The following is a 27748-nucleotide window of genomic DNA, read 5'->3' as shown; positions in this document are numbered from 1 at the left end:
GCAAGATTGTCTTTAGTTAGCATAACTCCTCTTCGAAAATACCACATGAAAATCTTAACTTTTAGTGGCATCTTCGATTTCCATATTAATTTATCATTGTCCACTGGAATCTCTAAGTGCAATAGTGCATGATACATAGAGTCAACAGTGAAAGACCCTGATGTAGTTAGTTTCTAGCAAAACACATCCCGCCCTTATGTCAAGTTAATCAAATCTAAACGGAATAGTAGATGTTGCCATGACACAAGGCAGGGGCCAATCAAATCCCTCCGAAATGATACATTATGTGGGGAAGAGTTGAGAACGTGTGCAAGAGCATCATTCTTATCACGTACTATGCGTACAAGGTTGGATATTGTTCCCAAAGAGTGGCGTTTGATCCGAAGCAAAAAAGATGTTTCTTTACCGTCATCATGTCAGCCCAAAAATGCAAATCACCAGGCTTCCAATATGCCTGGGATATCGGCGCAATAGAGTTTGCCAAACACCATCCTCAATAAGTAGCTTGAATAGCCATTTACTAAGTAAGACATCATTTATGACCTGGAGGTCCCGAATACCTAAACCTCTCTGATCTTTTGATCGACAAAATACGTAAACCTCCCTAGTCTTTTGGTCGACAAACCACGCTCCATTTGGTTAGCCGCCAAAACCTACTATACGGAGGCTAATTTAGATACTCCAATACTCAAAAGAACATACATTGCTAATTGTCTCTAAATATCTACTATGTCTCATGATACCGTGCTAAGAAAATGTGCATTGAGAGTGGCCGCATAAACGATGAGATCACACCATAAAACCATGATTCTCATCGCGCTTATTACATCAACCTCGTGTCGTGTCATCGTGTGTGCTGTCTGCAGCTCCATATCAAGCCATACATAGCAAATAGCTATACAAATGCTGGTGGCAAGTTCATTTGTTCCTTTCTACTAATACTCCGTATAAGTTTATTGTTGCCCTTGCAACTTGCACGTGCTTGCAGTATGTACAATACCGGCCCTGAGCCCTGATACACCAAGTCCTCATGCGGATTTGGCGAACCCAATCCTGCTCTCGCCGAAGTCGAAAACGGTGTGGTAGGCGCCCATGAAGACGTCTCCAAGTATCCTGCGATTCCGCAACACGAAACGTCGATCAAACGGACCGCAAGGGGAAAACAAGCAAGTGATGGTGAAGACTGAAGAGCGAAGACTGAAGACTGAAGACTGTTAGGGCGCATACCAGAGCGGGCCACGAGGGGGCGGCACGTCGAACGCCATGAACCCACTGATGCAAATGGCCTGGCCTGATTGCTCCAGCTTCACTACGTACTGCAGCACAAAGGAGAAACATTTTTAGACTGCATATATGTAGCAAGTAGAGTGTGAAGAGTGACTAAGGCAAGTAGGCAGCACAGCAGTTGCTATAAATAAAACCAACATCGTTCAGATTGGGCATGGACTATCTTAACTGAAGGTATGACCAAGTATAACTTAGGGAGCACCTCACCTGCTCTGGCGTCAAGGTGAAAGTCTTGTTTGCTATGGTGAAAGCAAGATCAGGCATCTCTGAGATCTGGTGGCAGTCGACGGTTGATTCCCCGTTGGGGCTCGGGAGACGCTCACAGAGCTGCAGTTCACATTGGAATCGGACTGTCATCACACGCTTCACCCACTTGACATTCAGAAAATACTGGCATGGGCGTTACCGGTAGTACTGACCTGATTCGCATAATCCAAGATGAGCTCTTTCGTTTGGTTTTTTCGGAGCTGATTCTGTATCCAGACAACAGTCATCTCACAAGCAGTGCAGAGAAGATCAGAGCCTCGCTTCTCGTTCTTATTAACAACAGATTCTATTTGGTTACTGCATAGTCATTCATGAAAACAAAGTCTGTTTTAAAAACATTAAAATACACATGCAAGTAAAATGGCAAATACGACTTGATGCGGATGTTGAGCTGACCTGACAGAGTGACTACCATCAAATACACAGAGACCAATCTGACTGCACACTTTCTGTGGCCTTGTCTGCTCAGTGACAACTTAGTATTAGTATTCTTGTAATTGGTTAGAGAATTCAAGATCGATGTAAGTAATAACAACAATCCTATTGCCAAGATAACAGTGGAGGGCAAGTGCAGCAACTGACAAACCTGTGCTACAAGCAACTCGAGGATCATCTCTCCATACTCTCTCACTACTTCCTTGCATTCCGTACTGATAATCCCCTCAGCCCCAATTGCATGATTGACTTGAGCCACTATGGTCTGAGAGCAGTATAAAATACAAATGTATAACAGTATAAGGATGTCTCAGTTATATACCATAGTTTGTCCAAGTGCGCATTCTACCAATTATGGTATGATCCAAGCAAGAACAACATACCGTTGGGCCAGCGAGCAGTGAGGTCCCTGAGTCGACAATTGCAGCGCAACCACCGGCACAGAAGCCAGTTGACTCGCCACCAATGAGAAGATCACCCATGTCAAACTGCCAGTAGCCTTTGCGAGTGACTGGAACGTATGTGTGTTTCCCCTTGTAGTGCTTTTTGTCCACACCCCCGAACACGAGTTCACCTCCCACGGATGCATCGGGATCACGGTTAAGCCAGAAGGAGAATATGTCCTTCTCTATCAGCTTCTGCTCTTGCATGCTCTGCCTGTTTGTTCATGCAACACATGAAAGAGAGTATTCAGGCAACAGCATTGCTGAGATTATGACATCATGATAATCTGTTCAGAGGTCTGAATATGTACCAAATTGGAGGGGCACTTCCCACGGAGATCTCTGGAAATCCGAGCCCAAGTATACCATCAAACTTCCCAATGATAAAAGTAGGACTTGCTTCACGGGTTGTCTCGATGAATTTCTGAAAGACAGTAAAAGTACAGCATTGGTTGGTACTCCTGCATACAAATATTGCACTGAGTTACTTACTAGTAAAGAATTTCACCTGATTTTTCACAACAAGCTCGCCAACTAACACGCTGTCCTCACTGAAGAAGCCAGCAATTGACCCAGAGCCATAGCTAATTGTGCAAGTTTCTCCTGGACAGTTTCAACAACCAGGAATATGCATGAGTGTGCAAGAAGTCAAGAACCATTTTCTGGTTGAGTACTCTTTCTGGTTTGCAAAAGCAAGGAACCAAACTGAACAGAAGATAAGCATATTATGCGTGTCCGGCATACCGTTCTTCTTGTAAGTGGTCGATTTGGTTGACTTGTATTTGTGGTGCAAGTAGCACGCTATCTGAATGAACATAGACACCAATGCATCAAACTTATGTTCCATAACTCAAAACATGCTTAAAGTACCCATTATCAAGAAACTCAAAGCATGGTAAGTACCACATGTCTGTCAGGCACTGAACTTACCGAAAAGTAGCATTTCGACGACGGAACCCACAAGTTTGAGCTCCCAGTATCAAAAATAACCGTGAAGTTCTGCGGCGGCGTGCCGACGCCAATCTCTCCGAAGTACTGGGTGTCGAGGTAGTTGTCCAGAGGAACTGTGTCGTCCCCTGACAGGCCGGGAGAGTGGCGAGATTCATCGCCGGACCTCAGCAGGTTGGTCTCCTGCCTAGCCGATTTTGCCGCTGCTAGGGTTTCCTTGTCCAGCCTCTTCTTGCTCAGGTTGATCCTCAGCAACCCATCGGAGCAAGCGCCGCCGAGCAGCAAGGCGCATGAGAGGATCCATAAGCAGGTGACCCCCGAGAGATGCATCGGCCTCATGGCCCCGGAAGCCGGAACTCTCTGGGCAAAATAATCCCCACCTGCGAATCCAATAATATAGCTTATTTGCTGAAAGATTTACAGCATCTCGAAGCAAGAACTTGGTATCTCATGACAAGAAATCGATGGTAGGTTTGGATGGATTCTCGTATCCATTTGTCCGGTATTAACGGAGTCACCAAATCGAATATACCTAGGGGTCTTAATTAGCACATCGAATACTACTACTTCTCTGGACAAGATTATTAGGAACTTCAAAACGGATCATAGTAACTCGAATATCTGAGCCTTGGAGTGATTAAGCTGCTAGCTATGCTATTTGACTCATCGTACCTTGCTGATGCAAGCGAGCTTCCCAAACCAGAGGCCACCAGAGAAAAGAGTGAGGAAAAACTCGAAGGGAAAAAGAGTGGGAGATAAATAGGACACGCCAATCAGAAGAAGGTACTTTAGTTGGTTGGCACGGAGTCTATAAAGCAAACGCACGAATAATTGTAGGAAGGGCGCTACTAGGCGCCGGTGCGCCGGCCAGGATTTGGGCCGGTCGTACGTACGCCGTACGATTAGCCTGTTTTAAACCGCTCGATCTGTAACTTCTCCACCCCGCTTCGTAAGAAGATAAAGAGGGAAAAATGCATCGTTGACTCTGCCGCCATCCCGTCTCCCACAGCCCGCGTTGCTCGTGGCTCGCCGCACATCTGCCATAGCCTGCACCGCCGGTGGCTCGCGGTGGCCGCCGGTCGCCGCCCTCGCCGCCGGTCGCCGGCTTCCTCATCGTCGTCTCATGTCTTCCTCGTTGGATCCACGCATGCAGCAACCTTCCCCGGGGATGCAGCTCCCTCACTGCCGATGGCAGCACCGGTGGGATGGCCGTAGCGCCGGTCGCCGGTCGCAACACCCCGAGGATGAGCTCACGAAAAAGCACTCTCCTTCAGGTTTGCTGGTGGCAACAAAAATGTCCACAGGTAGTAGCAAAAAATTGTGATGTTTCCAACAAAAAAAAGCTTGTCGGTGCCGCCACCCGTCACCATTGTAGCAAAATTTATTGTCGATTGTAGCTTTGTGATTGTAGGTTGTAGCAAAAATGAGAAGAGGTTCTAGTACAAAATTAAATGTAGCAAAAATCCTCGCGGCGACGGCATCACCATCCTCTTGAATTGCAGCAAAATTAAAGAACAGTTCCAGCAAAAATCTTAAGAGGTTCCAGCAAAAAAAGCATGGCAGGCACCGCCATCGCCACCAAACATCATCTTCGCCCACTGCAGCAAAGTCAAATGATGGTTCCAGCAAAAAACAAAAATGGTTCCAGGGTTTATGTAGCAAAAAAATCATGGCAGCAACACAACATCATCTCTCTCAGTTTGTAGCAAAAATGAAAGAAGATTCCAGCAAAAAAAAGAAGTGGTTCCAGCAAAAAAAATTGATGCAGCAAAAAAACCATGGCGGCCACCGCCGTTGCCGCCCACCACCATCGTCAGCGGCGAATCCCCCAGCCGGTCCCGAGCACCGCACCTCATCGGTGCCGCACGCAACGACGCCCCACCCCCCTCTTTGCGCGCGCGGTGGTGGGGCCTCCCAAAATAGCGCCTATTTGCGGGGATGCTGCTGCGGGATGGACGGCGGGCAGGCTGGCGTGGGATCAACGGCGGCCATCACCGGCAAGAACTGTTCTGAAGGCTGCCGCAGGGGAACAAGAGGTGAGGAGATAAAAGGAAAGAACAGCGGCGAATGAATGGATAGGAGCGATCGTGGGGATAAGGGAAATATTTAAGCGGTGTTGTGTGGCCCCATTGCCAGCGTGGACGCGTTCGGCCGGCGCACCGGCTCTAAACATTTACCTTGTAGGAATCTGATAACGCCTTGACGTCGGTTAGTAGCACATGGCAAATCAAACATTTTCGATAACAAATTTAGTGAAGCAAAGATGGTAACTTTAGCTCGTAAATATGAAAGGCTCGTGCTTCATTTTTTTTAACACAGTAAAGACGCAAGCGCTCATATAAACACGCATACACTCACCCCTATGAACGCACACACGCATACCCTATCCCTATGAGCACCTCCGAGAGACTGAGCCGGCATATCAGCCTCGTAGTCGACGGGAACGTCTCCTCCCACTGAAAGCGTATCGCTGAAATTCCTGAAATAAATCCAAGAAAAATGCGAGCACCAGGATTTGAACCCTGGTGGGTTGGGAATACCACTGTCCACCTAACCATCTCAACCAGAGGTTGGTTTGCGCTTCAGTTTAATTTTTGATAGAAATTGTTGTGTGCCAACTAACTTGTCATCCTTGGGTCACTAGAATTGCCATTGAAAATCTTCGATTTGTCATGTGCTCGTACCTGACATCAGGTACTTATTATTTCTCCTACAAAAGATGTTGGAGTATTGCTTTCTGGGGCATCCTCGCTTGAAATTGTCTTTCGCGTCGTCTGTTCCACGGGCTTTCACCGATGCCTTTTATCGAGGGTCACCCGCCCACGTGCGCCGTCGTACGCGCTCGTCCGCAGGCACCAGATGTGGCTGGGTCGGTCTGTCAGTGTTATTTGCTTCCTGGCCATCTGGCCAGGGGGCACGACGGCAAGCCAACCGGCCATGATGGCCATCCGACCAGAGGTTGCGACGGAAAGAGGACGGGTAGTCATGAGGGCCATCCGGCCAGGGGTCACGATGGCAAGCCGGTCGGCCAAGGGTCACAACAGCAAGAAGCCAGGTGGTCATCGCCCCACTACATTCGAATACGGCTTTTGAGAGACGTGATTGTCGTATCCGGTCAGTGAGAGATACCCCGACATAGTTCGACCCAGCGTTGGCTCGATCTATGGTGCCTCGACATTTCACGGATCCGGGCCGCTGAGGCTTCCTTTGGTCGGGAAGGGTGTTTGCTTTGTGCTAATCGGGGTCCCCAGCTCAGCCAATTTTCGGTGTTCCTATAAGTTCCTATAAGTTCGGTGTCCGGCTGGAATGAGCAAAGGGCTCGACCACGTATCCGTCATCTCCCTTCTCACACGGGTGTACAACCTACCCTATTCTCCGGCCTCAAGAAGTGTGGTGTTCATCGTCGGTCGGTGTACCATCTTTGTTTTGGGTGGGTAACCCCTTTGCTCCATTGTTTGTGCTCGTGTTCTCTTTCATTTGGCGTCGTTTTCCTTTCATTGTGGCACTGCAAGACACAAGACTCTGTGATGGGTACCGAGCAATGAAAGTTGTTGTTGTTTTCACCGTTTGTTTTTATTGCCGCCTTTCGGCCTGGTGGGCCAGGCTAAGGACCCCCATGGTGGTTCAGGAGTGGGCCACACTAGACGGGCCATGGCGTATCAATGGAAGGGTCCGCGATATTTACCATGTACTCCAAGAAGCTAGATTCATCGAAGACATTGTTTCCTAATACATAACCGACTAGGATGATGTAACCCTAGACCCTCCGGTACCTATATAAATCAAGGGGTAGGGCTCGTAGAACGGCAATAACAATCGTAGGGTACATCATATGTACTTTGTACTCCAACCCAAAGCACTAAACACAAGCAGACATAGGGTATTGTCTCTTCGAAGAGCCCGAACCTGCGTAAAATCATGAGCACTTGTTACCATCGCATCTAGATGCTTAGTTCGAGATCGCCTACCTGAGATCTGTCGGATTTAACTCTGTCATTGGTGGCCCATGCAGGTCCCGTCTAAGCAATCCCCGTGATACGATGAGGCGCAAGATCAACGATCAGATCGGTACCTACACTACACACAAATCTTTGTATTCGGCAATATCACCCTCTTCGCTGACCCAATCGACCATCTAGGCCAGGTCGAGACTTTCGCTCCTGGTCGGGTCATTAGATTCACTGATTCGTAGCATCGAGTACACTGCGGATTCCCGGGGGCAGCTGGTCTTCACAATCTCGGTGTTAAACCAGATTGAGGACATATTTAGTTTTTCTTCTTATTATTTTTCTTTGTTATATTTCATTTTTGTTTGGTTTCTTTTTGTTTCTTTCTTGGCTTTCATTGTTTTTTTCCTCTTTCTCATTGTTTCTTTGGTTTATTTGGGTTTCACTATTTTCCATTCATTTGCACTTGGTTCTTCGGTTTCCTTTTTAGTTATCTTTTTCTTTGGTCTCCTTTGTTTCTTTTTTGATTTTCATTGGTTTTTTTTCGTTTTTCTTCGTTTCTTTTTATTTTCATTCTACATTTCGTCAAGAACATTTTTTTAAATACATGTTTAACATTTTTTCATAAACATCACTATCATTTTTTAAATAAATATTTTGATGTCTATTGTTTTCATACACATTGTATATTTATTATCTATTTTAAACATCTTTTAGTACTTACTTATCATTATATATATATGATTAACATTTTTAAAATATATTTTTGATGTCTATTTTTTCATACACTTCATACATTTTTTTATACAACCAATACATTTTTAACATTTTATATATGCATGTTTAACACTTTCTAGATACATGACTAATATTTTTAAAAACATACACTTCTCTATATCTATTTTTCCCATACACATTTTGTAATTTTTATATACATCCAACATATTTCTTATATACATGTTTAACATTTTCCAAAAATGAATTACGTTTTTGAATATTTTTTATGTTTGCTTTTTCCGTACACATAGTACATTTTTTGTATACATTGGAACATTTTTTCTATGCCTATTTAACATTTTTCATATACATGATTAACATTTTAGAAAGTATAATAAACAAAAGTAAAGAAAACAGTGGGAAAAAAAGAGCGCTTTTGGGCCGGCCCAATCTGGCGCTCGCTTCAGGAGGCCGAGGCAGCCATTCGCGGGCCCGTAAACCCACTCCATTCGAGTAAAGAAAAAAGTAAAGAAAACATTCTGCCTTTTGTTCCAGCGCTACATTTCTCGGGGTGGTTCCGGCTCGGGCCGAATTCGCGGGCCCGTAAACCCGCTCCATTCGAAATTGGACTTTTCGTACCTCTAACTAGTACTGCACCATACGCATTGCAAAGCCATCGCGAGTCCCTCCCTACCCTCTACACTCTGCGCCGCCGCCGCACGCGGTAGATCGGTTTCTCCAAAGCTTCACCTCTCCACGGTGAGCACCGCACCCGAGATCAATCTCATGTCGCTCCCTAGATTAGATTCGATCGTATCGAATTGAATTGGTTTTGATTGGATTGCGCTGGAGTGAATTTAGCTGCAGATTGGATTCGTCTCGCTGATGCATTTCCTCTGCTCTGTTCTTAATTTGGTAGGGCGCTGGCGCGGCTGTGCTGCGGCCTCTCGGCCCGGGACGACGTTGCAGATGGAAGGGAAGGACGCCACGCTCGCCCTGCCGGAGCTGCTGAAGGAGGAGGTGCAGTCGCCGCCGCTGTCACCGCTGTCGCCGCGCAGCAGCGACGACGATGAGACCGAGGCTGATGACAGCGACGGCGAGGAAGAGGAAGGCGGGGCTCCTGTTGGGACCAGCGGTGCCGTAGTCAGCGGGCCTCCGATGAAGAAGGGGCCGTGGACGTCCGATGAGGACCAGCGCCTGAGGACCTACGTGGAGGCGCATGGCGAGGGCAACTGGAACCAGGTCCAGAGGAACGCCGGGCTGAACCGGTGCGGCAAGAGCTGCCGCCTTCGCTGGGCGAACCACCTCAGGCCCAACCTCAAGAAGGGTCCCTTCTCCAAGGAGGAGGAGCAGAAGATTATCGAGCTTCATGCGCTGCACGGGAACAAGTGGGCTAAGATGGCGTCCGTTGTAAGTTTGCTCGCTCTGCTCTTAGACTAGCCATAGTGGGAGTAAGTTCAGCAGTAACATGAGTCCAACTCAGCAAATTTGATTATGTGGCAATGAGTTAATGAAGAGAGAGGTAGTTGTAGTAACTTAGCTAGTTACTGTAACATCACATGTTTCAATGCAATATGAGTCTATAACCTAATAAATGAATCTTTGCATGTTATCACACTTAAGTTACTACCCACTATGAAGATAGTAACATAGTTTAGAAATATGTGTATGTTACTAGTGTATGTTACTATCCATTGTGGCTAGTCTTACATGCTTCTAGATGATCGGGCAGTCACTTCATTTATTGCTCTTCTCTTGTTAGTTTAGATTTGTGATGATTTGCTTCGGTTGATTGGCTTGGGGAAACACTGCTCTTGGTCAAACAGTTTGCCTAGTTGTATAGAATTTATTTCATTTTCTCCTAATAGATACCCCCATCCGTACAAAAATATAAAACGGTTTTGCAGTTCAAATTGAACTGCAAAAATATCTCATATTTTGGTACAGAGGTAGTATTTTTGAGAGAAATTTTGCGGCTGACGGGAAGTAAGTAAGAAAGTGGTTATTGAACTGAAGTGACGGTACGTGCTATGCTAATCCATGCGATTGTGTTACCAAGGCGTAGTGATTCGTTGTTGAATCAGCCTGGTTTGCTAACTCGTCCTTGACCTATGTCAAGATGTCAGCAACTTTTATTTATGGCCTACTGTGAGGATATTGATGGAAGGGGTCGACGACACTTATATATAGTAACACGTAAGATTACCTCGGATGAAGAATAACACTTATTCTGCATCCTGAATAATGAATAGTAACACTATATATATATATATATATATATATATATATATATGTATGTATGTATGTATGTATGTATGTATGACTCTTTGTTTGACAGTTCTAAGAGCATTCTCTCTTATTTGTTATTTCTGTCTCTACTCTTAGTATATAGTCATGTTTTACTTTGCCTGTACATTTAGTTAGCAAGTATGAAATTATTATTTTCTATATTACTGTTAATAATAGAATATAATTTGGTGATCAGATGGCATTCCTTAAAGATGTGAATTTTTTAACTATTTGGTTTTGCCTCTTATCGAGTGGGTTTCTTGCCTATAGGTACGTCATGTGCATTGTCATTTGTCACCAACAATTATGCCATATTTGTTTATTTAGTGTTTTGTCTATATTTTTCAGTATGTGTACATTGGCATGCATTGTTTAATTTCCCTTAATGTTATTTTAATATTTTTACTATACCAATTTCGGAAATTAGAATATCTTGTCATGACACATATACTTTTTGTTTGAGTAACTATCTTTGGACTACTTAACTCATATACACAATTGTATATTAATTATTATTATTATTTCAGTTAGAAGGCCGCACGGATAATGAAATTAAGAATTTTTGGAACACAAGAACAAAGAGGCTCCAGAAAGCTGGTCTAGGCCTTTATCCAGATGGTTTATTATCTCGGTTGGCAAATCAAGAGATGGGTTCTCATAGTCCTGATGATTCACGTGGGAAGAAACGACAAAATGAACTCTCACAGGGAAATGGTCTTGAATTTGATGATATTATATTTGAGAAATTAGACTATAAAAAGCAGTCAGACAATTTCCTTACACCAAATTTTACAATTCAAGATTCCCTTCCAATGAATGACATTAACTACCCTTTGAAGCGGCATGCATCTTCTGGCATAGTATCAGACTACGGTGGCAGTCCTAAGTGTGGACAATTTTCTAATGAGATTGAGGAGGCTTCTTACAATGATCTCAACTCCGAAATGTCAATTGTTTCTTTTAATAATGTCATTTCCAATAGCATACCATTATTAGATGACAATTTCCCTATTTCCGGGAAGATATTGCCCATTAAAATGGAGCTCCCTTCATTCCAATATGTCGCTTATGATACAAGCACCAACTTGTTGTGTCCTTCATCAACTCTTCCTGAACAGGTTGACAATACTATTTTATTTTTCAGTAATTGTTGTGATAAAAATATATTTTTTCACTTCTCAAAACACTGATCCGCTTTTGTTCAGGTACATGGATTTGGGGTCCCTACCCAGTTCGAAGGAGAGTTTGACTCAGAACTGTCATTTCCATATGGTTACCATTTTATTCCGTCCTCTTCAATCTTTGATGACAATACCCTTGAGTACAGTTCTTTTAATGAACTTAGAACCTACAAATCACCTACTGGTAAGTTTGCTTAATTTTACTTCAATTTTACGGTATCAAATACAACATAGCCTATTTTTAAGTTTGCTTAATATTTTTTGATGTATCAGTATTAGATAAAACTTAATTAATTTATTTTAAAGGTTGTTTAATCTTATTTCAATGTACCAGTGTATGATAAAACATAACTTCTTGTTGGTTTTGCAGACTTGGATGCTATTTTCATGGACAACAAACATAATGCAGATATATTACATGATAAATATTTTTGCTCAGATCCTTGCGCGACAGATGTGTCAGCAGAAGCAAGATTTTTGAATGAAGATTCAACACACTCAGAGTATCAACCCAACAATGGTCCACTTAATGCATTACTTTATGGAAATTTTTGTAATGATGTTACATTATCAGTCAGGGATGATGGCCATCAGACTCTGCTTTCCAGTAATGGCGTACCCAATACACACCACTTGCCTGGATATTAATATGTAAGAAAAAAATTCATAGTGTCTCCTAATTTTCTTTCAAGTAATTAAGTTAAATCTTTATAATAATCATTGTTTTTTAGGATGACGATGGCAAATATTAAACTCTACAGCAATCATCATTTTCAGGATGACATCTGGGACATGACGATGATGATGACTTCAGTTTATGCAGTCCTAGTCTCCCGATTTTATCCCAAGAAGCATTATTCATGAAGCAAAATTACATTTGATTTTTTTTGTCGTTGAATTGAGAATGTTTTATGTGAACCCATTCCATTCATTCATATTGTGAAAGAATTTTATATTCAATATATTGAGTTGCTCCTTAGTGTTAATTGATTGCTTTTGTCCTATCATATTATGAAAATGAAAAATGGTTCCATCTCTGAACTGTATTATCAAATATCATTATATGATATCAACAAATTTCAACCATGAAATTTCTCTTTGCTGTGTTTTGTCATTGGAACAATCACAAGACAAGATCTGTTGTTGTATGGTATTTTTAGTTACATGAGACATGCAAACTTCTTTCAGTTTGACTTTCTTATTTTTATTCAGATAAATGACATCAACTTATTACTATTCTATAAAAAAGCAGTAATAAATTACAATTGATTTAAGATAATAATACTGTATGTTCAAGGTCCCGGTACATAATTGAGCTCACCAAATATACACTTTTGCCAACTTAGAGCTCACTGAGCTCTTGACAATCTATATAATCTCATAACGTGACTTGAAACAAATGTTCTTTTCCCTGTCTAACCGTATAGTCCTTCTTGCTCCCACACGTCCACAAGCAAGTCTACCATTTCCTGTAAATAAAATTATAATTTTAAAATAAGTATGAGAAAGAACATTACAAAACAGAGGGAAATCTGTGATTTATTTAGCATAGGATTTTACCGCAAGAGGAATTGGTTGGTAGAATAGTTTATTGCTTCCTAGCAGGCTCTCGTACGTTGTGTTCCAACTGTATCATCAACAGAAATATCAAAGGTGGAGAATATAGAGTTTAACTTTCACCATACTGAAACAAAGTACCCTAGTTCCATATGCAAAAGGAAATTGGGAAATGTAAGAATATATGATATTTGGATACTTTTGGTTCAAAGACCATAAAAATAAGATATTTCATGTATTTCAGGTACAACAGTAAATTACAATATCTCACCTTATCTTTGGTTCTTGGGTCTTTTCAAGTCGAGATTTGCATTTTTTGTTTCCAACCCACTGTTGTCTAGTCTGGTTCCACTGCACAAGACCTTTAAATACAGGCAGAATAAAAGTTTACATAAGATTAACAAAATAGTAAATGGCATCTCAATCTGGTGACACGTGAACATGCTACAGAAGTGCTGAGCCTGATAATTAGAATTTTTCAATAACTTGCATCACCGTGTCACGATGCAAAGAACAAAAGAAAGATAGAATAAGACAGCAGAGGCTTTTGTTAGTTCAGATGCAGGATCATCTCATGCCAACTATTCTTGACCATAATTTAAACATTAACATCAACTAAATTCTGAGAGTGTTTCAATCAGAACTATTAGTTGTCGCAGAGACGTTAGAAGCCCCAGTGTGCAGAAGTAAATGCAAGCATGGTTTTGCACATAAGTCCAAAACTACGGCTGCTACAAACTCTGAATGAAAGTCATTTCATGTTCTAATTAAACCTGCATATAAGGACATGGATGACAGAGCTCCAATAATCAGTTGTGCACTTGCATTTATTTGACAGTAAATCACACTAGTACGATGGAATGAAAAAATAGAAAGGAAATGGAACAGATGCCATGGGACACAGACTGATCTTAGGTGCATGCCGTATACCTTGATTTACAAACTCGTTTGGGTTGCTGCTACTTCCAGCTCCATGCTGGTCGCTGGATTGCGGCGCTGTACTGATTGAAGACATGCTCCTCTGCGATCGTAGCGTGCTGTTTCCAATCCCGTGTGCGCTCGTGCTCCAGAAGCCCTCGGACAAGTTTGTCTTCCTTATGGAGCGGCCTTGGATCCTCAAACCTTTTGAAGGCTCATCGACCGCTGTTATCGGAGCAGGCTTAGCACAGCCACAGCATCCAAGGCAACTTCTGCTCTGTAGCAAAACAGTATTGACCAGTGGACGATTAGCTTCACGTATTCGAGAGTCTGAGACAAGTCATGTGGCATAACAACCAGCGAAAAGCTATAAAGTAACGAGTATATGCTTCTTGACAGCTTTTGACATCGGACTGCACAACAACCATCATTCCATGGGCTCAGAAAAATCATAAGACAGAGCATTTTGGTACAAGATTACAAAGGTTAGTTTCAAGGTCAGGCAAAAAGTGTGTCTCTTATACCAAAAATAAGCCATGGACATTAAACAAGAATCAGGTACCATCACATGGAGCACCTCCTACTATGGGAACGATGGATTCAAGGACCGCCTGGCCTCCGCAAAGCGGCACCGGCATCTAAATGTTTATAGAGCGCGCGAACCGTGTCTATTTATGCGCAAGCAGCAAGAATCAGAACCGGGAAACAGCATCGCGGTTGCACATGGAACCGGGGACAAAAAGGGGAGAACCTCGCATCCACTAATCCTATTGGCTCCAGGTGGGAGCACAGCGCGAGCCCTAATCCCTAAACCCGATCGAGCTCGCTTCCGTCGCATCAGGTTACGGCAAGTACGGACGAAATGGGGGGAGAGTGAGGGAAGACACGCACCCCATGCAGGCGACGAGGCGGCGCACCCAGGAGGAGAGGGACCTGCAGCCTAGCAGCATAGCATCCGAGGCGGTGAGGTCCTGCGCGCCCGTGGTCGTCCCGGCGGTGGAGGGCGGGAGCAAACCCTAGGCCCCAGCGAGGCGCACGGGTGGAGGAGGAGGGGAGGAGGAGGAGGAAGGGGGAGGTTGCGGGGGCGAGGAGTTGGGGAAGAAGGAATCGGGAATAGGATTCCGTGGTGGGCTGGGATTGGAGAAACAGGGGAATACAAATCTAGGATTCAAGGGCAAACGTTGCTTGGATTTTCTTAAATGAATACGTAAATACCAGTGGTCCGAAATGGTTGTTTTTGCAGTAAATTACAGAGTTATTGGATATCATCACCGTTCTTTTATCTTTATTTACTACGTGTATTTTTTTGAAAGGATTAGATCTATTATAAAATTTCACTGAAAGTATAAAGCATCTTAAAAATAATAAAAATTACATCAAGATTCTGAGACCACCGAACAACCACTACTGCGCCAGAACGAGCCGCCGACGCACAGCTGTCACCGCTCCCCTATGGGAGGCCCGCTTGACCTTGTCGATGATAGTCGAGAAATCTTCGTGCACGTGCTCTTAAGGACCAGCATTTTGGAGCATAGGTGTCGCCTTTGAACTCTTGCATAGAATCGAAGCACCTAATACCAAAGACGAGAAACGCTAACCTCTCCACCCCAAGGAATCTATGTCGGAGCTCTGTCGACTACGTCCGAGCGGACGAACCCGAGGAGGATAGAAGCCCAAGAAGACAAACTCAAAGAAGGAACGCCGCCATCTGTCCGAGTGTCGGACCCGCAGGACTAAAAAAGCCTAACCTAAACTACTAACCAGAGCGAAGGCACCGGGATTTCCCTCCTCGCACCGGGCGCCGGAGCGGCAAGCAGAGTGGAGGCAAATTTACAAGCTCGCCGATGAAGTTTGGAGGGAAAATTTTGCCCTAGCCACCTATGGTTAGGGAAGGAAATGAGAGTGTAGTTTCATAAATAGTGAGTGCTAACAGTAAAAAAATATCCAACTGATTGATCCAATGGTCATCTTTTCATGAAAGTGGAAGAGGGCATGGGTGTACCTTGAGTTTTGATGTACATATGGAATTTTCCATCCGATCCTCATACAACACATCAGATCAAACCATTTATGCATGTAGCCAAAGTGCAAGAGCATTATATTTTAGATCATATATCTACAAAACAAGAAAGCATCCTATGCATAATTGTTCCGATGAACTTTTACACCTTAAACAATTGTTGCCGTATCTGAAGGAGGGATGGCGAGTTAAGAAGTAGCATCGTGAAAATTCATTGTCAAGACAAAAGAAAGAGCCCTACAAATTGGAGTAAGAGAGTTACCGGAATAAATTAACATGTGTGTCCAGATTCGATTATAACAAGAGAAAATGGAACTATAGAGCTCGATAGTGGAGCTATGTGGTAGCAGGGGTAGCACCCCCAGCCTTGGAGAAAACTCTGAAGATTTTCTTTGAAGGCCTTAGATGAGGAAAAACAGCTTTCCCAATCATCTTCATTTTGTGGTGTTTCACACCTTTTGGCTTTGTTCTTTCTCTAGCCTCACCATTCTCTTTGCACTTGGAACGCACTCACTTAAAATCTTGTATTTAGGAGACAATCTCACTTGGTTTCGAGAATGCATATCCATTACAAAGTGAGAAGTTTGTAATTTTTTGCTAAGATCCAAATTCTTTATGATTTTCTTTTTCCATTCATTTCTTTAATTTATTTTCTTTTGAAAGTGATATATTGTCCTTCAGCTTATGATGTTCGATCAAACAAAAAATATAGTGTGATTTCATGCTTGTGCCACATACTGGTCTGTTTGGTTGGTGACCTGAGCAGTGTGCCTGAGAAAACTAGACGCGTGAGAGTAGCCGGAGATTCTTGCGACTTTAGCCTGACGAGGCAACCTAGGTGAGATGTTGTTTGGGTTGTGCCTGAGCGTACCTAAGCATGATGCCATAAAAAATGATATCAAGCATTGATTGCTACATGCATGCACCCATCAATATGCTAGAATTCGTTTAGCCGGCATATACCCAGCTAGGCCCGCGCTGGAAGAAAATAGCCCATTTGGTTACCCGTATTCATTGTTGGGCCTGCATAGCACAAACTTTAAAGGACCCTTAGGCCTACATCTAGAGGAACGCTCAAATCGGTCGTTTTTTGCACCCAGGCCCGAGTGATGCAACCCTAGGCACGTGGGCGTGGGCAGTTGCACGTATGGATGCGAATGCGATCTCGAGAAGTTGCATTGTTTCCCGAAGCATCGTCATAAATTACCCTCACCTCCCTTCCTCACCGCTCTCCCCTCTTCCCGACTCACACTGGCAGCAGCGACCACCGGAGCGACAACAGGACGATCCAAGACGGTGGCTACCACCGGAGCGACTGCAGACCTCCACTGGAGTGTATCGGCCATGGCGGTAAGTCCTTGCACTCTCTCTAGATTTACTGCTTTCGACTCGGGCTAGATTTGATTTGAGCACGCGATTGGAGTGTTAGGGAGGGGGTTGAACACATTGGGGGTGGAGGATTGTATTAAAACACCGTCGTCCATCGATTCTGCACCAATGGCTTCTAGGGATCATAGGTCATTTTTCGATTACATCGGGGGTGGATATTGGGGTACAGACTTCCTTGTCTATCCGCGGCGACCCTGGAGTCGCGTCGAGCGGCGACAGGGGGCGGGGGGCGTAGCCATCTTCTTTTCTTCCTCATCGTCTTCGTCAAGAACGATGGGTCTTGCACGGTCGCCTGCCGCCGGCGCCCTGGCCACCATCTGCACCTCATCGTTGTCGTCCTCCGGCGACACAAACGTGCTACTCTAGTACGCCGCGACACGCTGGTCTTGAGGCGCCTTATACTCCCTGTACTTGGCCCATCTTACCCTCTGTCCAGCGTTGCCGGAGTCTACCTGATTCATGGCCCAACGTAGGATGTCCACTAAAATTGTGCCCTTGGTTGGGTCAGGAATCAGTGTCTTCAAATCATCTGGCATAGCCATCTTAATCACAGCGTCGGCCTTCTTGTGCATGTCATCGATGCTGTTGAAGTTTGAGCTCACTTCCATGGTGTACTCGAACTTCTTACGGGCACAGAGCGAGCACCTGAGGAAGAAGGCCCTCCATCCAATGCCCTAGAGGAAAGGGTTGGGGTTGTAGTTGGAGTTCATTTCGAGGGAGAGGTGGTGAAACAAAGAGGAGAAAGAGGAGAGGTGGTGAAACAGAGAGGTGGAAGAGGAGAGTTGGTGAAACAGAGAGGGTTTGAGTGCGGTGTTGGGTTAGTAGGGTGGGTTAATATAGGAGAGTTAGGCCAATATGAATAAATGCTGACCATTGACTGTGTGTTGTTCATAATGCAGATGGGCAAGGGCAAGGTGGTCGTGCCACTAGTGGAGAAGGGCAAGGAGGTCGTGCCGCCATTGGTCGACATGCTGGTGCAGGATCACCCAAGCGCCAAGCAGAGGAACTATGGGCACTACCATGAGTCAGGACCAAGCACTTCTACAAGGTTATCCTTACTCCGAAGCGGGAGAGTTTGCCAATGCCTCTGGAGTTCACGAAGCACTTCCCCGACCTCCCTACAGAGTTCAAGCTCAAGACGAGCACCGGTTGCGCATGGAGGGTGACGGTGAGGGTGGTCAATGGCAGGGTCACCTTGATCAAGATTGGGCCACCTTCGCCGCCGTTCACCAGACCATGATCGGGTACATGCTGACGTTCAAGTTGCTGACCCCTGACACCATGAAGGTGATCGTCTTCAACGACGAGGGCGTGGAGGTGGTCATCAAGTGCAAGCAGCACGACGACGCTTTCGCCGTGACCTCCTGAGCTCCTCCTGCCCATTCCTTGTTGGTTGTTGCATAGTTTAAAAAGCCGAACCAGAAGTTGAACCGGAAAGGTTGTCGGTTCAGGTTTTTATCGGTCGGACCGCCAGTTCACCGGTTCGATTGTCGGTTTTTTAAATAAATATTATATGTTGAGTAATATATGTGCTAATATAGTGTGAAACAATGGTCAAATAAAATTATTTATATGTAGTGGACCACAAAGTAGCACAACCGAGTTGGTTATTGGGCCATGGGCAAGCCCCACGTACTGCTCAAACATCCCGAGATCGAATTTCACTTCTCCAAATTTCTGTTAAAAAAATTCTTGGTTTTATCCGGTTCAATGATCCAGTTTTTTCACCGGTTTCCAAAAAACCGGTTGGTTCAACCGGTTTTCTCCGATCTGATTGCAGAACGGTCTTATTAGCTTAAAAAATCACCGAGGTCATCGATTCCGGTTTTTTCGGTTCGACCGCCAGTCCGGTCCGGTTTTTTAAACTATGGGTTGTTGGTTTAAGACTTGGATTTCGTTTAAAACTTATCCTACTATGTTGGTTTAAAACTTGTGATGCGTGGTTAAGACTTGTGTTTGTGCCTAAGTTTTTTTTGTTGCTCTAGTTTTGTTCTTAGTTGTTCATGTGTGCCTCGGATAACCTCACCACCTCGAGAAGGGGGTTACCACACAATTGTCCTAGATATAACCAAACAACCGGACTTATGTTTCTCCTGAAACAAAACCGCAACCAAACAATAGGCCTTCCGTTTCGGCACATACAGACTAGAGGAGATGCGGACAATCAATCAACATGCAGAGGATGGTTTTTGCCCTGACCAGACCCAAATTGAATAAATACGCAAAGAGGCAAAAAAACGATGTAGGTAACCAAATACATCCCCAGTAAATCATCAAAGTAAGTTGCAGGCTCGTGCCTGAATCCCAGGCCTCCGATTTTGATGGGCTGACTCCGGCTAATCACACGCGTGTGCGGTCAGGCAGGCTAGTTGCACAAATGCTCACGATAGCAACCAAACAAGGATCGGCCAGTGTCTAGCTAGCTTGTGACAAGACTATCTCAGGGTAGCAATCTAAGAGCAACTCTAGCAGACCCTGAAAAAGCTCTGACTCGTAAAATAACCGTTAAAATGCAGGCCGGCACAAAAAATCCCGCCCGAACAGACCTCACAAATGCGACCGGCCCGCAAAAATTTTTTAGAGACGCGGTAAAATCTTGACCCCAACCCGCGAATACACGGGTCCCCCTTCCGGCCCGTCGGTGCCCTGCATATAGTGGGAGCGGTTAGTGGGGAGGACATTTCAGCCCACGCTTTTCCCCACCAACCACCTTGCCTCTCCCCCTTGCCCCGCCGCAGGGCCGTCGCCCAAGATTCTAATGAAAGTAGCCGGCGGGAGCACGCCAAGGCCGCCATACGCACGAGGTTGCCCTCCGCCCCCCTCCTGTGTCGCGGGCCGGAAAGTTGTGGATCTGTGGCCCTTTGTCGCGGGCGGCCGGATTTGACTTTTCCGGCCGCCGGTGGTTGCGCCATGCGATGGAATGATCGGGGAGCATCTTGCGCAGACCTGGCAAAGTCGCATCGCCGTATGCAGGTATGAGTTTGTCATGTCGCCGCCGCCGCCGTTTGCGGGCATGGATTCGGCCGGCCGTCCGCCGGGCTCGGCGCTCGCGCAGAGGCTCTGTGGCTCGCCGATACCGCTCATTCAGTGCGACGACTGCGCACGGACAGTGCTGCGGCTAACTTCAGGGACGGCGAAGCACCCCGGATGGGTGTTCTTCAAATGCGAAAATGACGGGGGTACATGCTGTTTTCATTCGGCTCATTTCGATACCTCATTCTTTGGTTAAGTTGCGATAGCTCATTTCGAACATCATCATGTGTGTAGGAAGATGGATGCTCATTTTGGTTTTGGAAAGACGAATACATTGATTATTGATAGAAAGAAACTTAATAGACGTTCGTGCACTTCTTAGTAGAATCGAAGGCAATGATGCGGCTGCATGTGCAACTAGAGGGGAAGCAACATCTACTTTTTTTTGAACCGAAGATGAATAATGAAGAATGCAAAATCAAGAATTCACAGATCAACAATGAATGCATGGAGAAGATATTGATCCAACTAGTGGGAGCAGTTATGGAAGTTGAAAATATTCTAAAATGCATACTTGTGGTTTTTGTTTTCTTTGGTCTTGCTATTCTAGCAAAGATTTGATGATGTCCTATGTATCCAATGTTATTGAAAAGTAAAGAAATGCATTATGTTGTGCCAAATTGAGTTGCAAATTAGGTTTTGCAGGCCGGGGAAGCGGCGCACCCCGCAAAGCCGACCCGTAAAAGAGTATATTCCTCGGATATCCTTTTATACGGGTCTACCTCTGCGGCTATCCGCGCCGGCCTACAAAATCGTTTTTTCGCAAACTGCAAACGCGTTTTGCGGATCGGCGGGATACGGGGTCGGCTAAAGATGCTCTAACAGCCCTTACATCCATTAACCCACCATGCCTTGTTGGTGATGATGGGGGCCAAAGATCAATCTGCCATTAACCCATGAGAGAAGTACATATGTCAACCCTGAACTCTTGTCATAGTCTAATTTACAATCCTGAACTTTAATACCGTCTAAATTACAACCCCCGAGTCTCAAAACCGGTCAGGATTCAACCCTCCCCTCCCTGTTGACCGGTTTTGACCTGGGGTGACCAGTTTTGAGTAGTCAACGGGTCCAATCAGCATGCCACATCAGAATTTTTTTCAAAATTTCAAGAAAAAGTAAATAAAAATCTATAAGATCAGGGAAAAAAATATAAAAGGCAAAATTCCGAAAAAATTGTTCGTGAAAAAAGCTAGGGAAAATAAAAAATGATTTTTTCTGGAATTTGAGTTTTTTTTGGAAATTCGTTTTTTTATTTTCCGTGTTTTTCGGAAATTGGATTTCTTATTTCTTTTCCTGGATTTTCTTCGATTTTACAGGTTGTTTCCTTGGAAATTTTACATTTTTTGCTGATGTGGCATGCTGACTGGACCTGTTGACTGGTCAAAACCGATAAACAGAGAGGGAAGGGTTGAATCCTGGCCAGTTTTGAGAGTTGGGGGCTGTAATTTAGATGATATTGAAGTTCAGGATTATAAATTAGATTAGGGCAAAAATTAAAGGTTAAAATATGCACTTCTCTCTTAACCCACCGTGAGTGTTGCAGGGCAGGCCCGTTGTTTTCGACTTTGGGGAGTGGAGTGGGCGATCAATCAGTGGTCATGATCGAAACATTTTTTTCCTTTTGCGGGTCACGTTACCAAAACATGATGTGATGTGCCGTCGGCCGATTGAAGGTTTCTTTTCTCTTGTTTTTTTTTTTTGAAACTTTTCTCTTGTTTAGTTATGGTAAATATAATAGGTGGAAGGTACACGGTTCGCGATCGCACTTTAAGCTCCTCGGGGAATCAGGTCGATCGGTAAAGAAAAGCAGACAGTGAGAGAATCATCAGAATAGAGAGAGGGGTGACTAGAATACGATTTATTCCTTTGCGCAGTGGCGTCTCCTTTCTGCTTACCGAAAATATAAAACAAAACAGTGGTTACATTAGTTAAGTAAAATTAAGGATTGAATAGAGCAGATCAGTCAGGATGGCCGAGTGGTCTAAGGCGCCAGACTCAAGTTCTGGTCCTCTAACGAGGGCGTGGGTTCAAACCCCACTTCTGACATATATTTTTTCTTTTAACTTTCTATATCACAATTTTTAGTTATTTTTTTCTTTTTGGCTTTTTTAATTGTTCTGTCCTCAAATTTCTCCTTGCATTTTCCCCTTCTTTAATATGTTCGCTACAACAACATCAATCATATCCAACATTTACCGCTGCGGCTCTAAAACATACAACGATGTGTACAAAACCAGTGGAGTAAGAGGATAACCCACTTCTGACATATATTTTTTCTTTTAACTTTCTATATCACAATTTTTAGTTATTTTTTTCTTTTCGGCCTTTTTTAATGTTCTGTCCTCAAATTTCTCCTTGCATTTTCCCCTTCTTTAATATGTTCGCTACAACAACATCAATCATATCCAACATCTATCGTTGTGGCTCTAAAACATACAACGATGTGTACAAAATCAGTGGAGTAAGAGGATAACCCACTTCTGACATATATTTTTTCTTTTAACTTTCTATATCACAATTTTTAGTTATTTTTTTCTTTTTGGCTTTTTTTAATGTTCTGTCTTCAAATTTTTCCTTGCATTTTCCCCTTCTTTAATATGTTCGCTACAACAACATCAATCATATCCAACATTTACCGTTGCGGCTCTAAAACATACAACGATGTGTACAAAACCAGTGGAGTAAGAGGATAACCCACTTCTGACATATATTTTTTCTTTTAACTTTCTATATCACAATTTTTAGTTATTTTTTTCTTTTCGGCCTTTTTTAATGTTCTGTCCTCAAATTTCTCCTTGCATTTTCCCCTTCTTTAATATGTTCGCTACAACAACATCAATCATATCCAACATCTACCGTTGCGGCTCTAAAACATACAATGATGTGTACAAAACCAATGGAGTAAGAGGATAACCCAATTCTAAAAAAATATAATGCGCTGTAAAAAGAGAAGGCATGATATATTTAAACCTAGTAAAAACTATCGTTTTAGGTTTCATCTAGCTCAGCTACTCTAGTTGTGTCCCGAGCGCCTTTTTATTTTAACTTTCTATATCACTATTTTTAGTTATTTTTTTCTTTTCGGCCTTTTTTTAATGTTCTGTCCTCAAATTTCTCCTTGCATTTTCCCCTTCTTTAATATGCTCGCTACAACAACATCAATCATATCCAACATCTACCGTTGCGGCTCTAAAACATACAACGATGTGTACAAAACCAGTGGAGTAAGAGGATAACCCACTTCTGACATATATTTTTTCTTTTAACTTTCTATATCACAATTTTTAGTTATTTTTTTATTTTTGGCTTTTTTTAACGTTCTGTCCTCAAATTTCTCCTTGCATTTTCCCCTTCTTCAATATGTTCGCTACAACAACACCAATCATATCCAACATTTACCGTTGCGGCTCTAAAACATACAACGATGTGTACAAAACCAGTGGAGTAAGAGGATAACCCACTTCTGACATATATTTTTTCTTTTAACTTTCTATATCACAATTTTTAGTTATTTTTTTCTTTTCGGCCTTTTTTAATGTTCTGTCCTCAAATTTCTCCTCGCATTTTCCCCTTCTTTAATATGTTCGCTACAACAACATCAATCATATCCAACATCTACTGTTGCGGCTCTAAAACATACAATGATGTGTACAAAACCAATGGAGTAAGAGGATAACCCAATTCTAAAAAAATATAATGCGCTGTAAAAAGAGAAGGCATGATATATTTAAACCTAGTAAAAACTATCGTTTTAGGTTTCATCTAGCTCAGCTACTCTAGTTGTGTCCCGAGCGCCTTTTTATTTTAACTTTCTATATCACTATTTTTAGTTATTTTTTTCTTTTCGGCCTTTTTTTAATGTTCTGTCCTCAAAATTTCTCCTTGCATTTTCCCCTTCTTTAATATGTTCACTACAACAACATCAATCACATCCAACATCTACCGTTGCGGCTCTAAAACATACACCGATGTGTAAAAAACCTAGTGGAGTAAGAGGATAACCCAATTCTAAAGAAATATAATGCGCTGTAAAAAGAGAAGGCATGCTATATTCAAACCTAGTAAAAACTACCATTTTAGGTTTCATCTAGCTCAGCTACTCTGGTTGTGTCCCGAGCGCTTTTTTATTTTAACTTTCTATATCACAATTTTTAGTTACTTTTTTCTTTTAGGCCTTTTTTTAATGTTCTGTCCTCAAATTTCTCCTTGTATTTTCCCCTTCTTTGATATGTTCGCTACAACAGCATCAATCACATCCAACATCTACCGTTGCGGCTCTAAAACATACACCGATGTGTAAAAAAACCAGTGGAGTAAGAGGATAACCCAATTCTAAAGAAATATAATGCGCTGTAAAAAGAGAAGGCATGATATATTCAAACCTAGTAAAAACTATCGTTTTAGGTTTCATCTAGGTCAGCTACTCTGATTGTGTCCCGAGCGCTGTGAAGAGTCCATGTCGTAGTTTGTTGTTGCCATGTTTTGATATAAAATTGGGCGGGAAAACCATTCTCTCTCAAAAAAGGAAAACCAATAAAAACTCACCTTGCGACCTATTATAACGAAGTCAATTTTCTTCTTTGGTAAGCAGAACGCAACGTTTAACATCGGTAGACAACACAAAAGTACCATATGCACCAGAAAAGAAAAGGGGAAGAGAAACCCTTCTTCGATATGTTTGCTACCACAACGTCAACCATATGTAACATCTACAGCTCTAGAATATACGCCAATGTCTAAATAAAAATAGTGGAGTAAGAGCACAACCCACTTCTGACAACTTTTTTTTATTTCTATTGTCTCTATATATTAGTTTTATTTATTTATTTTCATTTTGGCCTTTTTTAATGTTTTGTCCTCAATTTTGTCCTTATTTTACCTTCTTTGACATGTTTGCTACCTAAATGTCAACCACATCCAACATCTACAACTTGGAACATATCCGGATGTCTAAACAAAAACAATGGAGTGAGAGCACAATCCAAGTCTGAAAATGCATATGTGCTATAAGAAAAGAAGGCATCATATATTCAACCCAGTCAAAAACTCACCCTACCACCTATTGAAATGAAGTCAATTTGCTTTTTGGCATGCAGGATGCAATGTTCAACACCGATAGACAACACAAACATACCATATGCACCATAAAAGAGAAGATGAAGAGAAACCCTTCTTTAATATGTTCGCTACCACACTGTCAACCAACCAACACCTGCAGCTCTGGAACATACGTCAATGTCTAAACAAAAATAATGGAGTAAGAGTACAACCCAAATCTAAAGAAGCATAGTGCACTATAAAAAAAGAAGGCACAATTTATTCAACCCAGTCAAAACTCAACCTAGCACCTGTTGTGATGAAGTCAATTTTCTTCTCTGGCATGCAAAAGATGGAACATTCAACATCGATAGATAACACAAACATACCATATGCACTAGAAAAGAAAAAAAGGAAGAGAAAACTATCATACCATCCACTTACCAGGTTTTTCCCGAACCATGCAGGAGAACTGCATGTGATTAATTATAAAAAAGAAAAGAGAACAAAGTCTTGAAAGCCAACACACTACCAACCACACCACATGACACACGAAAACACAACATCATGACCTAGTGATGTAGATGCTCAAGACATTTAGCACCGACCTTAAACCAATTATGAGCATCAGACTTAATTTTATCCACCAAGCGATCCATGGAGGAGAATTCACCCTCAAAGACTATGTCGTTGCGTTCTTTCCAAATAGTCCAAGCGACCAAACAACCATGGTAGTTAGCTTCTTTCGCACCCCATGGGAGGCCCCACTCCTATTGTTAGCCCACCAATCAACAAAGGAGCATGCAAAAATGGGCGCCACCATTGAGAGACCAATCCAATTCAGCACCTAGTTCCATAATATGGACACGAAAAAATAACCCACCACAATATATTATGGAAGAGGTTTTGCTTGGCGAGGCGATCTGCGGTCCAGATCCCTTTCCTCATTTCAAGACAAATAAAAAACTTGCATTGAAAGATGTCCCAGGTTTTCCATATGACATCATTTGAAGTGCAAATTGGTTCCCTTCAAACCGAGACCTATACATAGTTAGAAGATAAGTATATTGATGATTCCAAAATCCGCACCCAATGATCACCCTGGTCATGAATGAGTTGAACTAGATGAATCACATTCCACAAATTAAACAAACCGAATAAACTTATCAATGTTGGGATTGTTGGGAAACGTAGCATGCAATTTCAAAAATTTCCTACGATCACGCAAGATCTATCTAGGAGATGCATAGCAACGAGAAGGGGAGAGTGTGTCCATGTACCCTCGTAGACCGAAAGTGGAAGCGTCAGGTTAACGCGGTTGATGTAGTTGAACGTCTTCACGATCCAACCGATCTAGTATCGAATGTACGACACCTCCGAGTTCAGCACACGTTCAGATCGATGATGTCCCTCGAACTCTTGATACAACAGAGGGTCGAGGGAGAGTTTCGTCGGCACGACGGCGTGGTGATGTGATCCGCGCAGGGCTTCGCCTAAGCACCACGACGCTATGACCGGAGCAGTAAACTATGGAGGGGGGCACCACACGCGGCTAAGAGAACAACTGTTGTGTCTTGGGGTGCCCCCTTGACCTTGTATATAAAGGAGGAGGGGAGGAGGAGGCCGACCCTAGGGGGTGCACCATGGGGGGAAACCGAATAGGACTCCAAGTCCTATTTGGCCCCCTTCTTTTCTTATGGAGGGGGAAAGGGGAAGGGAGATGGAGGAGGAGAAGGAAAGGGGGTGCTGTCGGTGTCAAAACCGACGGATCTCGGGTAGGGGGTCCCCAACTATGCGTCTAAGGTTGATGGTAACAGGAGACAGGGGACACGATGTTTACCCAGGTTCGGGCCCTCTCTATGGAGGTAATACCCTACTTCCTGCTTGATTGATCTTGATGAATATGAGTATTACAAGAGTTAATCTACCTCGAGATCGTAATGGCTAAAACCCTAAAAGTCTAGCCTATGTGATTATGATTGTCCCTACGGACTAAGACCTCCGGTTTATATAGACACCGGAGGGGACTAGGGTTATAAAAGTCGGTTACAGAGAAAGGAATCTTCATATCCGAACGCCAAGCTTGCCATCCACGCCAAGGAGAGTCCCATCCGAACACGGGTGAGCGTCTTTGGTCTTGTACCTTCGTAGCCCATCAGTTTGGCCCATGTCCAACAGGCCGGACGTCTGAGGACCCCTTAGTACAGGACTCCCTCAGTAGCCCCTGAACCAGGCTTCAATGACGAGGTGTCCGGCGCGCAGATTGTCTTCGACATT

The 27748-nt window shown here is 43.4% G+C and overlaps 3 protein-coding genes and 1 non-coding gene across 6 annotated transcripts; 2 read left to right on the top strand and 2 right to left on the bottom strand.

Moving 5' to 3' along the window:
- Positions 1-740: 740 nt before the first annotated feature.
- Positions 741-4819, bottom strand: LOC125518552 (aspartic proteinase). The gene is made up of 12 exons (XM_048683370.2): positions 4053-4819; positions 3363-3760; positions 3177-3237; positions 2941-3035; positions 2744-2856; positions 2373-2646; positions 2141-2254; positions 1951-2015; positions 1707-1851; positions 1495-1614; positions 1228-1316; positions 741-1113 (listed from the first exon to the last, which is right to left on the bottom strand). The coding sequence occupies exons 2-12, from the start codon at positions 3717-3719 to the stop codon at positions 1029-1031; spliced, it is 1518 nt and encodes a 505-aa protein (XP_048539327.1). The 5' UTR covers positions 3720-3760; positions 4053-4819; the 3' UTR covers positions 741-1028.
- Positions 4820-8678: 3859 nt separating this feature from the next.
- LOC125522734 (transcription factor MYB51) lies at positions 8679-12621 on the top strand. Of its 3 annotated transcripts, XM_048687770.2 has the most exons (6): positions 8679-8803; positions 8964-9454; positions 10861-11451; positions 11539-11698; positions 11885-12165; positions 12292-12621. In XM_048687770.2, the coding sequence occupies exons 2-5, from the start codon at positions 9014-9016 to the stop codon at positions 12160-12162; spliced, it is 1470 nt and encodes a 489-aa protein (XP_048543727.2). In that variant the 5' UTR covers positions 8679-8803; positions 8964-9013; the 3' UTR covers positions 12163-12165; positions 12292-12621. The 3 variants fall into 3 exon arrangements, with proteins under 3 accessions (XP_048543727.2, XP_087391252.1, XP_048543726.2); XM_087535126.1 differs by lacking the exon at positions 8679-8803 and having other exon boundaries at positions 8816-9454; XM_048687769.2 differs by lacking the exon at positions 8679-8803 and having other exon boundaries at positions 8816-9454; positions 12246-12621.
- A 145-nt stretch (positions 12622-12766) lies between these two features.
- LOC125522735 (uncharacterized) lies at positions 12767-15106 on the bottom strand. Its single transcript, XM_048687771.1, has 5 exons — positions 14881-15106; positions 14002-14261; positions 13343-13433; positions 13075-13141; positions 12767-12983 (listed from the first exon to the last, which is right to left on the bottom strand). Exons 1-5 carry the CDS (start codon positions 14937-14939, stop codon positions 12930-12932), a joined length of 531 nt encoding a protein of 176 aa, XP_048543728.1. The 5' UTR covers positions 14940-15106; the 3' UTR covers positions 12767-12929.
- Positions 15107-22396: 7290 nt separating this feature from the next.
- Positions 22397-22480, top strand: TRNAL-CAA (transfer RNA leucine (anticodon CAA)). The gene has a single exon. It is a non-coding gene; the product is annotated as a tRNA-Leu (tRNA).
- Positions 22481-27748: the final 5268 nt, after the last annotated feature.

Source organism: Triticum urartu, chromosome 7A, assembly GCF_056163025.1.
Source record: "Triticum urartu cultivar PI428250 chromosome 7A, HENAU_Tu73, whole genome shotgun sequence".
Lineage (NCBI taxonomy): Eukaryota > Viridiplantae > Streptophyta > Magnoliopsida > Poales > Poaceae > Triticum > Triticum urartu.
Note: the sequence above shows the minus strand (reverse complement) of the source record. Positions and strands in the feature narration are given on the sequence as shown.